Genomic DNA, 16155 nt, shown 5'->3' with positions numbered 1-16155 from the left:
TTTATAAAATGTGGATTCCTAAATCTACTACTCACATGCATGGGAGAGGCTGCATCTGGCTGTACACTCTAAATCAAAAGAGGCAGGAAATTTAGGCTTCATGTCTTTCACGTGTATGTTAAAAACAGGAATGACAATTGCTTGGCTCTAGCTAACCAGGTTAACTGAAAATTGTTGTGACCCTTGGACTGGATTTTGAGCACTTAGTCTTCCTACAACAATGATGTTAAAAGATTGCTTTAAAACAAGTCCAGTATCATATTACTGGAGCCTTATTTTAAATTGCACAATTATTGTACTCTTGACAGAGGATGCGTTGTAAGAGAAAGTCTTATAACGGTCTTACATAGGCTAAGTCTAACAACCATTCGTTTTTTCCCCTTTTTTCTTTCAAATGAACATCAAATCTCTAAGCTCTAAGTAAGATTAAATTCGACAGGATATGATTTTGCCAAATCTCCACCTGCGCGATCTGTTTAGAGATTTTCACAGGACCAAACGGGTGTTCAGAGTTTAGTTTAGACTGAGCACTTATATGTTATGACATTGTAAGAACACAAGTTTTGGTCATACAGTGACCATTATTAAGTTACTTGCTGAAGACTTTTGGTAAGAGAAACAACATAAATAAGAGCTACCTTCAGTAAGGAGTACTGGCAACTAGCAATGACCAGGCAGAACTGGAAGACCCAAATGTCCCTGAAAAAGCCTTGGAGCAGCAGCAGGAACCCCAGGAATGCCACCAGGCTGGCAAGCACCACAGCAAACACGTTCTCTCCCACACGGCGGTTCCTGGGAAAGTAAGGTGCAGCAGTATATATTTGAGAAACCTCAAAATCAAATTAAATTTTGTCTTTGACTTGTAAATAAAATGTGCTTCATGAGAAAAAAATTAAAACAAATGTATATTAAGTGTTAAGTCAATATCCTACTGGACATAAGTCCTGTGACAATGAGGAGGTTCATCCATTACAAACAAAACAACCCATTAAAAAAAACAGTATCAGTATCACAGTAAAACCTTAAAGATTCATCTAAATCAGTTTACAATGCATCCTGTATAATAGCATGCCACAAGTTTCTATTTATTTGAAAGAAAAACACAGGATAACATTTTTCTGAGTTGTTGTTTAGTGAAAATATATTAAATAGATCCTTTAAAAGAACTTCGCTTATGAATGAAAATCTTTTGCTTCAGTGTAAGAGGAAAAGCAGCCTTCAGAAATGACAGAGTGAACAAATTTGTTGGACTTGTTAATCCATCTTCTCTATCAATTCTCAATCAAAACCATGGACCTGTTTAAAAGTAAACTCAGTTGCTTTTATAAGTTAAATATTTACTTGAAATGATAATTTGTCAAAACTAAGACAAAAACAAATGTTGTTATGTATTAATTATTTTAGGGGCAACAGAGTACATTTTGTACATTTTTCTTTGCTGTCACAGAGAAAAAACGAAATAAAATGTAATCCATTCTCTTTTCCAATCTTTTGTCTTACCTGTCTAATAAGGCAAGCAGAGCCAGTCGATCATATCGGACTCTCAGCCACTTTCCAGGCAGCACCCAAAAGCGATAGTACTGTTTAGGTTTGGCTTTCTCCTCAATCATCAAAGTGTTTTCTTGGGACTCTTGTAGAGACTCGTGATCCAGATCAAACTAGGTAAGAATTCAGAGATTGTGTGAATTAGGAAACAGGATCTAGAAGGACCGTCTGTGATAGTTAGCTTTGATGTGCCGACTGATGTCCTATTTGGAATAATCAATGAAGCACTGCTAACCTCGGGCATCTCCAGAGGCACCCTGCGCACCTGCATCCCCTGTAAAGCCCCTTGTCTGGGCTGTAGCATGGACAGGACTGGTGCCCCTTCTGGGACCTCAGTGGATGTGAAGCTTGAAGATTGGGACTGCCTCTCCCTTTCTCTGCAAGTGTAAAATTTCACAGCCTTGAATGTAGCTGTTAGTAATGTTTTAATGACAACAATAACTCTCGTAGTCTGTAGAAAAGAAAGACACTTGGCAATAAAAACTTTATAACTTACTGAACTGGGTCCTCATAGCCGCCTCCAGCAGGTCCAAATGTGTAGGACCTCTTTACTCCTGTTATATAACAGAGACACAGCAGAAATGAATACCCTCAACAGTGTAAAATCTGCAATCACAGACAGAGTATACAATAATGCAATCTGACAAGTGATTTTCTTTATGTAGATTCAAATACCAGTGACCATTACATTACAATTACTTTACATAATGCTTCAAAATAATAGCTCAAATAACAGACTGGTAACATTTCAAGGTAGCAAGTCCTAAGAATCGGTACTCAAGGAGAGTCCACTATTCATGAAGAGTTAGATGAAAAAAATGACACCAGTCTCATATCTGCCCATTTAATAACAGGATAATCAGAATGACTGTCTAGACAAGACAAGGTACTTACCGCTCTCATCATAGAAATAGTGCACTGCCCCTTCTGATGTGTCGTCAAATGTGGAAGCCTCATGGATGCCACTGCGGGGTAGTAGAAGTGAAGAGGCAAACTGTAAGGCTGAGGGAAGTGTACGGGTGCGCGAATGAGAGGAGGTCCGAGCTCGCTGGAGGTCCTGGAGACTACAGGAAACAAACAAATGAATACAGCAGTTAATCTTAATCTGGGCTGTTATTCTTATGTCCATTATAATGTAAACATACTAATATGGAAGGCATGGTAGAAAGAAAACCAAAAAGAAAAGTTGAGGACAAGTGCAAACAAACATATAGGGACATCTTTGCTTAGATGACAAACCTGGGAGGTGATCCCATGGTAGATGGTGGTGGTGTAGGGTTGCTCCCAGCATTGTGTCTCCTGCGTATAGCCTGGGTCCTCTTTACACTGCTGACTGATTCGTGTTTGCCCCCTTCCTCCGTGGCCATGGCTGAGAAAAGTTTATCATTTACGTCACATTGTCAGTGTACATAATGCACATATCTAAGATTTAACTATAACTGCATTTTATCTTAATTCAGAACTTAGAATGTCCTTATGTTATTTATTCATTTATTAAATAAATAAGTAAAAAGATTAAGAGATAGTTAGGTTTCACACACTAGACTATTAATTTATTATAAATTTTTCAAAGCATGTCTCCATGTTAGCAGCAAGGACATGGGTTAATGATAAGATTTTGCCTCAATGTGTTAGGGGTGATCGGTTACTGAGGTCTCAGCAGTGAGGTGGTAATCAGGGTTTAAACACAATAATTTATACTCATCTTACTGATGCTTCTTATTTTTGTATTAGTAGTCTTTTTGGTCATTTTTCATTACTAAACATTGTTTTAAATACTCCCATTTTATAAAAAAGAAAAACATCTGAACAGAATTGTAATTGAGCACAACAGTATTATTTACCAGCAGCACATATCTCACTCTGAATTTTTCCAAACTGTCAAACCAAATTTTTTTTTTTAAAATGAAGACAGTGAGTGAATAACAAAGAAATCAGATGCTATCAGCCATCTCATTCTCCTCTCCTATGCTGTTGATGTGGATTCATTAGATTTTGCTGCTAGAGAAAGAGCACAGCTGCAGTCTCAGCCAAATTGGCAATTTGCAGAGGTAAATTAAGTTAGCAGTTAGTGTTTATAGTGAAGCTTGTGTTTTAACTTCTTTATCAAATTAGCCTAACAAGCGCTTTTTGGATGTTTAAAATACTCATATAATTTGTTAAACAGACAGTTTAATAAAACTTTATTGGGTTTTCATTCAAAGTTATTTATTCAATTAACAGTTTTTGTAAACCATCTTTTAGTGCAGATGGGAACACCACCTAAACAACTATGTCTTTGCTAAAAATAAGTTGCACATCGACCATAAATGGCACCAAAAGAAAAGATTTGCATAGTTTCTTCACATTCTCATGACTCAGGTACAAAGAAATGTTTAGGTACTGCACCCATTACACTTATTGGTCGGGTAAAAGCTGGATGATGCCTGAATGTTTCTGGTAAACTTGCATAATAAGGAGTTCTACTAAAATAATAAAGTTTAAGCACAGCAGCCAAAATTTTAATTAACACTTCCAACTTTCCCCAACACTGTGCTTTAGTTACCTTTCACTATTCCTACAGTAGGCATATGTGTAACTAGTCGACTAACCGACTAATCGTTGCTGTTGTCACTAGTCGGTACGAGACTTACTAGTGGTTTAATCTAATTATTAAACTTTTAATCAATGCCAAATGTCGGTATATTATTGGGTCCTAAATGTTATGCACCCATTTGCCACCAAATGGCACATCATTGTTGGGAAACTAAATCTGTTAATCTAGGCCTGATCTTTCTGTTAACACTATTAGAATGAGATCATTGATACAAGCAGTGGAAAGGAGCTTTCTCCATAAGGTAGATGGGCTCTGCCTTAGTAAGGAATGCTTCCTTAGTAAGGAATTCAGTTATTTGGAAGGGGTTCAAAGAAGAGCAGCTACTCCTTCACATTGAAAGGGGACGGCTAAGGATGTCTGACTGACTTTAGATAAGCAGAAAAAAATGGATGGATGATTTATTGTTTTATTTTAGATTCTAACTTTTATTGAAGTGGATGTCATGAATTTCGAACAGTGTGCATCATTCATAACGCTGGGACTTTTAAGTCGTGATTTATTAGTTTTTCAGATGTTAATTTGTCATATTTTAGTGGAACGTGTTTGGTTTTGTATCATCTTTAACATCGGTTTATTTTAAGTGTTTTTCATCTTTGTTGTCTATCTGGAGTATAATGTGTAATGTTGATAATGCATGCTGCAAGGTGCTGCACATTTAAGCGGCATGATTCATCACTGAAGAATGTGATAAATGGTTTCAAATACCTATGTTATTAATTTTTAACATTTTCCAATAAAAGTTTCTCAAATGGAACTTATTACCTGAGTGTTCCTAAGTTTCAGACTAGTCGGTTAGTCTTTTTTCCCCCCCCCCCTCATTTAGTCGACTAAGAAATTAGGAAAATCCCTAGTATAAACACACAGTGGAAACACCTGACATTAATACATACAGTATATAGGTAAAAGCTGCTCAGCTGTGGAAGCCCATGCCACAAAAATGCTGGTGCAAAGTTTTTGTGCTGATGGTTTTGTGCTGGGGGCTCTGGAACTCTGCAGTTATTGACTCAAAAGAGCTTTGAAGACTTTTGCGCACTATATGCAGTCAGTGAGCCAGTTCTATAACTTTACACAGTTTGAGCCTTCATTTCTGTGGTTCCTAAATGCTTCCAATTTGCAATAATACCACTTACTGATAGTGGAATATCTAGGATGGAAGCAATTTCACAAACTGACTGGCATGCTTGAACTCAGTGAGCTCTTTAGAATGAGCCATTCTTGAAAAAATGTTTCTCAAGGCAGTCTCCTTGGCTATGGGCTTGATTTTATGCAAGTCTGGCAATGGGAGTGAAAACGCCTGAATTTAAAGATTAAGAGGGACTTTTGTCCATATAGGGTATTATGTTACACAATGTTAAAATAATCTGATTAAATAGAATAATCTAAAAAATTAATTTGAATAAAATATTCTTTTCTAAATGTTTTCTTTATTCTTGTTCCTGTGCACAAAACAGACACTTCAAAGCAGATTCTGTTACATCTGTAAATTTGAATGTGTTCTTTCAAACCCCAATTTCATGCTTTATTCCGTAAAGATACAGTTATACCTTTGTTTTGCCTGCTTCATTTCGAGCTTAGTTTTGTGAGGATTTTGTTAATAGTTTTGTTTTTTTTTAAAACGGGCCCAGGGTAACTTCATTTCTTTGAAGCTCAAGTGCGGTATCTCACTATGGTAAGTGCCCTCTGGCATGACAAGCCACAGAAGCTCTTATCACCAAGACCATGGGGTCCAGGCATTCTTAGTGTTGTTCTTCTATGTGCCACTACTACACCATAAAGCAACTAACTCATGACTAAATTTAATAAATTCAAAAGGTCAAATAATTTTGACTAAATAAATAAATATCAGTCAGCATTTTTCCATTTTTTTTATCTATTGATGCCTTACTGTCACTGTCCAGTTGCATGGGCAAAGTGCAGTGAGATACCTCATTCAGTTTTCAAGGAACCGGGGTTAACCCCTTGATCCATGCAAAAGGTCAGCGACCTCTGGCTGTCATTCCCCAAATGGCAGGGGGCGAAAAGCTAACAGCTCCTGTGCAGGGCAGCTATAGGTAGAATCCCTAACGTCAGGCATGAAGGCAGCATTAGGGTGCAAAACCTCCCTATTACAGTTGAAAACTACAGACATGATGTGTGGGTAGATAGAGCATGTAACTTACAGTTACTGTTATTTTTCATTGATGCTAAAGCAAGCTGTAAAAAGACTAAGACTAACTCTAAAACGGTAGTTAAATCTCTTTGGTGCATTACCAAAGCCAACATGGCAGCCTGACATTCCAGCCAAACACTTTAATAGAGGAAAATGCTCTTCCCTTATCTAGCAAAACCTGAAGGAAGTATAACACAATTCTAACACAGCACTGATAAGAAATTTTGTTCGTAGCTGCACATCTCTCAAATATACACCCTCATAAAGTCAGAATACAGAAACTGCTCTTGCACTCTGAATGGTCTCAATCATCCTCAGGGGGAGACCCAACTCATTTAAATTCAGCCTTTCAGGTGCCAGTCTCAGCTAACTGCTCTGTGACACCTGTGACACCAGGCCCCTGTGCAAAGGCAGTGTCCACCGCCAAGTTAGATCCATCATCCATGGCCCGCTGGGCCAATATGGAACAATCAAAATCAAAGACAGCCACTGCTCCCTCAACCTGCTCAGGGAAACTCTTATAGCAGTGCGCCTGGCCATGGGTGAGCTCCCCTAATGTTTTGCCCTCAATTTTTTTAGGGAAAAGAAAAGAGGAGATTGTGTTTTTGTATGATGCAAACAAATATACGGACACCTTCAGACGTGGTGGACTATTGTGGGATTGAGTCTCCACTCCCCATAGAGTGGATTTCCTCTGTAGCTCCGCTCCAGTGTTCAATGCACTGGGAACATGCGTCACACATAATGACAGGAGGTGTTCACTGCTCCACACAATCAGAGTGTGAGCCAGGCTGTGTAATGTCACACAGCAAGTGCCTCAGACAGTCTGTATACACAACTGTTGTTATACTGTCTCTCCTAATCAGGACATAACAATTTTTCAGGAGCAGCAAGAAATGCCCCAAAGCCAAAAAACCTGCCGTCAGCTCCAAGTAATTTATATATGTGCGACAAAGCCTCTGGGGCTAGGTGCCATTTATGGCCCTCCACTTGAAAACAGCACCCCACCCAATCAATGAAGCATCTAGTTTTCCTCATAACCACCTAACCTAAGGGGAACTGGCGGTGAACACTTTTGGGTCTCTCCGGTAATAGAGAGCCAGAAGATATCTGGGAGAAATTCAGCTGAGATGACGTCTCACATCCAGCTGCAGGGTGGACACACAGAGCTGAAAATCCTGCATCGCCAGCAACCCCTGAAGGATAACAGATTATGCAGGGCATCAGCCCCTCCAAGTGCAAACAAGCTCTTAATGAGACCATACTTCCTTTGCAAAACAGATTGAGGTTCTGGTGAAATTTCTACACAAAATCTTAGAACAGAAAAGCCGAAAAAGAAACACTGCATTTTACCTGATAAAATACGAGCCTATGAGAGTTGCAAATCATTGCAACATAGTCTTTTCTTGCTATTTGCTCTTATTGCAGACTTGTCTGATAGTGACACTGTAAACTTATTGAAAATGAAAATTAAGTTGAAGGAATACACTGGAGTAGATCCAGCAGGCGCTACTGAGACATAAGTAGAAGACATAACAGGACTTCTACAGTGATCTAAATATAGCAGCTCCACTTACAATGGTGCAGAGTATAATATAATCTTGAATGGGTATACAGGCATGATTTTTGATTTTTACAGAATCATTTCCAGAGCTTTCTGATCACACCTCATGGTTACTTGGAACTAAAAAAAGTAATGGAATTTCAGCTGCTCTCTTATTTCCAAAGGGATTGCCACAGCACATGGAACCCATGTTTGATTTGGCGCAGACTTCATATCAGATGGAGTTCCTGACACAACCGTCACCTCTATACTGGCTTGGGTATAGTGCACAATCTGATATCAATGTGCCAATGTTGTTCTAGGATCACCAAAGCTAATGATGGGCCAGGTTCATCATTGCAAGTGACCAATCACACTGTTGTGATGTCATGGTTTTGCGACGTGGAAAGAAATTCGGACCAAACTCTAACCGTAACTCTATAATTATAACCGTAACTATAACCCCATAACCCATCCTAAACCACAACTGCCCCTTTTTGGATTTTAGTACACATTGGCAGTTTTTTCCCCATGACAATATAACTTGCAATGTTGAACCTGGACCAATATTAATTATGATGACCAGGGACAACACCAACACAGGGATCATATCAGATACATCTAGTTAGATCACAGTACACTAGCTTGTGAGACCCCAAGGCTGGGTTTGTGTCTCTTCGCCATCTTAAATAAAATCTTTCACAAATAAGGTATATGTATTAATCACTACACCATGGAGTCATTACTCGTGATTAAATTAAGTACAAATTAATAGTGGCCTGTCATCAAATATATTACAGAAAAAAAATATCAGCAACAATTTGATGCCTTACAAATAGACCTTACTATCAGCGACTCCCTATGAAGGTTAACTTTCTTAATTAGTTAGACCTCCAAACCATGATGAAAACTGTTTCAGTAGGGTAAGTTAAAACATATATTCTTGACTGAAAATTTGCAAACTCACCACCTCCAACAGCCCCCTCTTCAACCAGTTCTCCTGTTCTCCAGCCCATCTGGTTGCCAGTCCAAGAGCCTCCAAGTGAATCCAGGCGATGATGGTGAGCTCCAGCAAAGCCATCAGAGTGTATAGTCCGGGCTTCCAGATCAGACTTAGAGATGGTGAGAGTCCGAGGTGCAGGCGTGGAGGTGGAGGGCATTGCAAGCAGAGTAGAGGGCAGAGCCACTGCATTGCTCTGGCTTCCACCTGCCCCATCCATACTTAGCACTCTTGCGTGAGTCTTAGCACTAGCGGTGCTAGAAGAGCGTTGAGCAGCACGAGGATGTGAGGGGCCAGCAGTTTCGGGTAAATCCCCTTCCCTTGGAGTAGGCAGTTGAGCAGCAGGGGGAAGAGTCGATGTAATGCCAGTGTTAGCAAGGTCTGGAGAGTAGCAGGAGGTAGAGGAACTAGAGTCATCATCATCATCGTCATCATCATCTGAGCTGTATCGGCGCTGAGAGCCCAGGCTAGAACCTGCACTCATGTCACTGCCGTCGTCCTCGTCACTGGAATCCTCAAACAAACTTTCACTGTAAGCCTTAGTGCCGAGTCGATTGCGCACTGGTATGTAATCTCTGTGTTGTCTATGATTGTGGTGACGCCTGTAAGAGCCACAGTCAAAACTACTACTGCCAGCTCCAGCGCGCCTTCTTGGAGCTTTCCTTCGGCCTGGCCTGTGCCCCATGCTACCGCCGCTGGCCCGCAGCAGCTTTAAGTCTTTAGGGCGTACAACCTGCTGGGACTGCAGAGCAGGCTGCTCAGACAGTAAGAATGGGGTAGAAGATATGGGCAAAGCAGGCTCAGAACACACCAGACCCAGGGCCAGCCCTGAGGGCACTGAATTGGTCTGCCGAGGTGGGGGTAGAGGAGGAACTGGGACGTTCCTGTCCAATTCACAAACCTCTGAGTGGCCACTACTTGAAGGGGAAGAGTTCTGGAGAGGAGGGGGCTGTGCAATATCAGAAGGTACAGATGGCAGATCCTCTCCTTCAACAAGTGTCCGGTCTAGCCCCTGGCTGAGGGAGAATTCTTTGGAAGGGGAGCGTAGTAACACACTGTCTGACAGATTGTCAGTATCACTGCCATCTTGCACTGCTGAATCCTCTGTGGGCTTGTGGATGTCAGACCCTATCGCTGGTGCTGAGGCAGAAACCTGTCCATCTACAGGCCGCGACTGGCTGAATGAAGGACTTTCCAGCTGAGTTGAATCAGTTTTTTCACTGCGGTAACTGCTAACAGTGCTTAGCGTCTCACGGTCTGTGGTAGCTCCACCAGCACTGAAACAACTGTCTGTTGATCCAGCAGCTAGTGCTACTCCGCTGCGGCTGCCGGGGAGCTCAGTCCCAGGAGCAAAAGCCACAGGGTCAAGGCCTAAACCCAGCAGATTTTCACTGAGTTCTTCACTTAAACTACTCTTTATAAGAGGGCTTAGGGGAGTATCTCCCAAACTCTCAGATTCAGCAGAGGGGCCAAGGGGAGAGTAAGCCCCCAAATCATTGTCCTTGGAACTCTGATGAGACAACTGTTCTGTTAACATCTCCACTTCTTGCAAGTGTTCTTTCTCGCCTCCATCTTCTTGACTCGAGGGTGAAGGGGGGATAGACAAGGCTCCAGGTTCTTCAAATCCAGCTGACACTCCAGATACTCCTACAAGACCTTGGAACTCACCTCCAAGAGCGGCAACAATGCAGGATGAGACCCCATTCGGGGCCCCTGTACAGTAAGAAAACCAAACATTAGACTGAAATGCACTTTTGCAAGCTGTAACACTGACGTTGTGAATTATGTTTCTCAAGATTCCATTTTTTTCCCCCTTTCCTAAATTTGTATGAAAATACTGATATACTTACAGCCTGACTTATACAGGAAGGATTAAACATTGTTTCCAGTATCTAATGCTCATTTCTAAACAGTGAAAAATAACAGACTTACTAATGGGGTCCTGGGAACTCTGACGTAGGATCTCACGTTGAGCTGACGTGACAATCACATTATTGCTTCCTTGTTCCCGCATTAACTCTTTGATATCTGAAATAAAAGGAAATTACAAATTACAAATTTAAAACATATGCTTGGATAAAAATGTCAGACTATTATATACATCATGATTTAAAATAAAATTATGGTATGCAGAATTAAAACATTTAGATGCTTACCCTTAGTACCCCCTGAATCCTCCAACTGAGGCAAGAATTCCTGAAGAGTAAGAAAGAATATACACAATGCTTTAAACCACCTGATACACATGATTATGCATTACGAAACCATAAGAACATCGCTAAGTACTTAAAAAATTCCCCCTTAGCTTGGTACTGAACTAAAAAAAATCTTGCAAACTACTATTATAGGCATACTGATCATGGAAAATACAAATTTTTTTAACCTGGCACTAAGCCACGGGAGGTTCAGACCAATTAGCATTTAATGAGGAGCTACGAGTTAGAAAGATCATAGCAACAAGTGTACTTAGGTTAAACAGTAACTTGGTTTATTCAATCATCTGCTGTCTATTTTTTTAATTTTTTGCCTGTAGCCATACCACCCGCTAGCTTTTAAAGCTTGCTACATCTTGTAGTTTGCTGACAGACCAAATTAATGAATTTAAAAAATTCTAATAGGTAGAACTGGAGAAATGTTGGAAGCCAGAAGAGAGAATGTTGCATGCTAGTAAATATGGTAATCCTCACCGACACTTGGTTTAATCCAAACAGAGAGTGCTGGGAGCTGCAACGCACTGGGGGTGTTGAGTTGACTTTCCGAAACACAGTCATCTCTACACCAACATGACTATCCCTGTGAAATAGTCACATGCAGGAATAAAAATTTTTTTCAAAGAATTCAGCAAGTCACAGCATTGCAACAGGCAAGTTTTCTTTAAGACACATCACATTACCTGTGCTGATTCCCCTCATGAGCACCAGACCCCTCTTCTCCTTCTTCTGTCCTTGGCGCTTCAGCTGTTAGTGAGGCCTGCTTTTTCTCTACAATCTCCCCAAGGTCGAACATTGCATGAAGTCGGTAGTTTACCACTTTAATGGCAGTAAAAAATACAGCAACCACAGCAGAGTACACACCTGCCACCAACAAGCTTGGAGGAAGAGCCTGACAAGGAGTTGGAATTTAAAGAGAGGAATTACAAAAATGAGACCAGGCAGTCACGTCAAAGAACTAGAACCAGGAAGGAAGCTTAATTGGAAATGAGGTGTTAAATATAGCTGGATATTTCAAACTTATTATGGAATTGTTTTAAATCAGGATCTTAATTTAACCACACAAGTTCAGGCAAACACCCTTAGTTTTTATTCCCCCTATTGTTACAAGCACTAGAAGTTAAACTATAAAGTTATTATCCCATGCATATGTGCTGAATGAGTCTCTCATACAGTTTACATCATTAAAAAAAATGCAGTTATGTTATTCAGAACATAGTATTTGACCCATTTTACACATGATAATCCTGGGAGATGATCAAGTCAGTTGAAGTTGCCTATGTGTAAAAAGGGCTTGGGCATGTAAGTTAGAAACGGATTATTAAACTTCTTGAGGTAAATTTGTGATTTGACCTATATAAGTGAAATAACTTGAAGCTATCATGTCATCATGGCTAACTTCTGAAAACTGATTTAAAAGGATTTGTGCATTATTTTGGTAGCTCCTATTTTTATTTGGTGATGGGAAAATGAACTTACCATGTACAGAAGAAAGGGGAAAGCCAGGAGAAATATCCAAAGGTAGAGGTGGAAGCAGTTGGAGAATGTGCTCTGGTGGGGATCCACATACCACCCTCCAGTGAGCGAAGCCCACACGCCCTGCCGCAGTATCTGAAGAGCTTGGGAACCCATCTCCACCTTCAGGTTCAACTAAAAGTTGAAACGCTTCCCCCAAGGCTGTAGCTCAAAAAACTGTGCAGCAGTTTGAGCCACGGTATCTTGTGTCTACGATGGCACGTCCATGGGGCATGGCAGGTTGACCAAGACTGTTTCATCAAGCACAGCAGTTTTGTGTCTTAGATATATGCATACACTTCAGCTGAGATAAAGAGTCCTTGCATATTCTTGTGCCAGTATAAGCTCCCTTCCTGCACCAGCGTTGCCACACTCTAGCCTAATCCTCGGTGGGTAATCAGCAGAGTGACTTTTTGACACACTGGTAACCCAATGACTGCACGAACAAGTGCTCATCTGTGAGAGAGATCACAATTAGTCAGTTTTCTTTTATGAAGCTTCACTTTAAACACTGGATTTTATGGAAAAACAATCTTGAAAATCTAATAAAAATCACCAAATAAGTTTAGTGTTGCTCTTTTTGTTTCAGGTACAACTTATAACGTCTATTTAGTTTGTTTACTTTAACATTTTACTCTTTTCTTTCATCTGTCCTTTACTTAATTACATTAAATCACAGGACACTAATTATCCTTTATTGCAACTGAAGTGACAGAATCGTTTTAGTGATCGATAAATGCAAAAGAAAAACATAAGCTAGCAATGGCACGTGAAACAACGATTATAACAAACATAATTTGCCATTAGATGTCTTTCACACAAACAAAAACAGCTGTATGTGATATATGACATATCTGACATATTCGGTTTTCCGACAGCATGAACTCCCTATGTTCACGTCCAGGCCATTGGTGTGCCAGCTAGATTAAGTTTTGTGACAGGCACTAGCAAGCTAACTGGCAGCTCATCGAATATTACAAAGATTTCTGTGCATTTCTCACCTCTGGGCAGCCGCCAGTGGTTTCAGTGACCTCAGTGAATATGATAACATGACCTAAACCCGAAGATTATCTCCTCAAACTGCCTGACAGACAACATTAGGATACCTAATGCTAGTTACCGGCTAATGCTAGGCCGCATATACAAGCATTTCTATCTTGATGTCCCTATCGTTGACTGGGTATCTGTAACGTCACCCTAAAACAAGACAGCTTAACGCTAACCGCTAATAGGTAGGTGAAAATCATTAGCTATTATTATCTCACGCTGGCTTGATAGATTTAATAATTGTGCTCACAGTGAGATGTTCTCCGATTTTGGATCCCAGCATAGCTCATAGTTAGCAATAGCTGTCCAGGTTGGCTTATATCCTCCTTCCGCATCCAGTTCATGCAAAATCTCAGCGCTTTCCGTCTCAGGATGCTAGCTAGGAAGGAAATCGGCTGTTAAAAAACTGTAGCTTCACTTTTTGCTGGCGTTAGCTAACTTATCATTTTTTCCCGAGAGGCCGTGCTCCTCTTTGGCATGACTGGGTGACAAACATCATGTATGGGGAGCCGTGGGCCCCTCTCATGACGAACAACAAATGCTTCTTGGTATAAACGGACCCTATGTAAAAAAACAAAAAACAAAAACAAAAAATGTTTCAACGAGCTAGCTCACTGGGTAGCTAGCTCTGCTAACAACTAGTTGACACACGCACGCAAGCACGCACGCACGGCCGCAAAGTGAGTGAGAGACCGAGAGAGATTCCCATGGCGCTGATTGGCCATGTGTACTGACGTCATGAGGAGGACTTTTTCTTTTTCTTCTTCTTTTATTTTAAAATATTCTTAAAATGTAATGTTAGTACAAACTACCTAAACAAATTAATAAAAATAAATAGGTCCTGAATGTTTACTTTCAGGTCCTGGCATTCATGTAGACGTTTCTTATATATGGGTTTACCAGCTAGCTCAGGTTAATGTAGGCCAAGCTAACCCCCATATAAGCCAGCCACACTGCAAAACTGCTCCCTACAATCCCAAAAGACCCTCACCTTGCTAATGGTTCAGTTCCAGATGCCGCCTGACAACCCCAGTTGTCCATGCTTGAAGAGATGAATTGGACCTACATATAGGTAGGTAGCTAATTTTGAGATAGGTAAAAATTTTACATTTATATTTTATATTTATTCTTTATGAATAGTATAGAACTCGCATTTGTGTGCCATTCTGCAACATTAGCCAACGATCTCTTGTTTTTATGACAGTACACATAAACTCTTTACAAATAAAAAAGTTGTTCTTTTAAAGCAAAAGAACATCTCCGACCATCTTTGTCTGTAAAATTGCCTATTTATTGAGGGTATGTTAAAAAAAAGTTCTTGTGCAAATATACTATATTGCCCAAGGTATTAGCTCATATGCCTTCACACACATATGAACTTGACTGACATTCTTAATCGAAAGAGTTTAATATAATGTCCGCCCACCCTTTGCAGCTATAACTCTGCAGAAAGTTGGTGACCTCTGTGCACTATGCACCTCAGCATCTGCAGACCTCGCTCTGTGATTTTAAATGGCCTACTGCTTCATGACTGAGTTGCTGTCATTCCCATTTGCTTCCAGTTTGTTATAATACCACTAACACTAACAGACTTGTGAAATATTTAGTAGCGTGAAACACCTGAAATCAATTATTTGGATGGGTGAGTGAATACTTTTGGCTATATAGTGTATATATGAGCTGGCTTCCTTAATATAAAATAACTCATTTTCTCATAAGTGGAAGAAAATGGATGGCTGGATGGTCAGCATAGTAGTGCGATGGTTAGCACTGTTGAAGGTCCTGCTTTTGAGTCCATTCTGGGGTTTTTCTGTGCGGAGCGCATGTTCTCGCGGTGTACAGTGGCTTCCTCCCACAGTCCAAAGACACAAATAGTCTGTCACTGTCTTAATCCTGGTGACCCATCCAGGATGTACCGTTCCAATCCCACTGTGATCCTGATTTGGATAAGTGGAAGAGCATGGATGGACTCATTTTCTCTCAATTTACAGAGTTATGTGGAGGGAGTGATGCCTGAGTTAACATCACGGCTGTGGGAAGATGACACATAGCCAAGGTTAAATGTCAAGATATGAAGAGAAGCTATGAAACACATATAATTACTTGTGAAGTCCTTGGAAATAACTATATAGTAATTACACTAAAAAGAAAACCTTGTTTGAGCAGTGGTTGCTCATTTCATAAAATTTTATTAATCCCAAAGGAAATTAATCATTGATGGTCATCTGCTCACACACACACACACACACACACACACAGACACACACACACACACACACACACACACACACACACACACACACACACAAAAAAAATATGTTAATTAAAATACACACTTTGAGGTAGGCTTGAGCACCCCCACCTTGACCCTGAATTGGATAAGCAGAAGAGAATGGATGGATGGATGGATAAAATACACTCATTACTGTCGTACATTACTATGCTTGAGGTGCATCAGGTCTAAAAGCTGCTCCTGCACTTTTCTGTTCCCCCTTCCAATTAAATCCCTGCGTGTTATACCTACAGCTTCAGTGTAGGGTAGGCCATATC

At 40.4% G+C, this 16155-nt stretch overlaps 1 protein-coding gene across 3 annotated transcripts in view; it reads right to left on the bottom strand.

Annotated features, from left to right (window-relative positions):
- The window catches only part of LOC146379055 (pecanex-like protein 3), a 30173-nt gene extending 15889 nt beyond the window's left edge, over positions 1 to 14284 (bottom strand). The window contains exons 1-14 of one of the 3 annotated variants that reach the window (XM_084942330.1): positions 13560 to 14284; positions 12523 to 13014; positions 11727 to 11935; positions 11521 to 11626; positions 10990 to 11029; positions 10766 to 10861; positions 8801 to 10546; positions 2785 to 2914; positions 2440 to 2609; positions 2042 to 2099; positions 1781 to 1922; positions 1501 to 1658; positions 639 to 792; positions 36 to 68 (exon numbers count right to left, since the gene is read on the bottom strand). In XM_084942330.1, the coding sequence (XP_084798456.1) occupies positions 36 to 68; positions 639 to 792; positions 1501 to 1658; positions 1781 to 1922; positions 2042 to 2099; positions 2440 to 2609; positions 2785 to 2914; positions 8801 to 10546; positions 10766 to 10861; positions 10990 to 11029; positions 11521 to 11626; positions 11727 to 11935; positions 12523 to 12675 (3195 nt within the window). In that variant the 5' untranslated portion in view covers positions 12676 to 13014; positions 13560 to 14284. The remainder of the gene's footprint in view (positions 1 to 35; positions 69 to 638; positions 793 to 1500; positions 1659 to 1780; positions 1923 to 2041; positions 2100 to 2439; positions 2610 to 2784; positions 2915 to 8800; positions 10547 to 10765; positions 10862 to 10989; positions 11030 to 11520; positions 11627 to 11726; positions 11936 to 12522; positions 13015 to 13559) is intronic. The other 2 variants (XM_084942329.1, XM_084942331.1) reach the window with 2 other exon arrangements.
- Between the last annotated feature and the right edge of the window lie 1871 nt (positions 14285 to 16155).

This window comes from Perissodus microlepis, chromosome 10 (assembly GCF_051167445.1).
Source record: "Perissodus microlepis isolate ML-2025 ecotype Zambia chromosome 10, ASM5116744v1, whole genome shotgun sequence".
Lineage (NCBI taxonomy): Eukaryota > Metazoa > Chordata > Actinopteri > Cichliformes > Cichlidae > Perissodus > Perissodus microlepis.
Note: the sequence above shows the minus strand (reverse complement) of the source record. Positions and strands in the feature narration are given on the sequence as shown.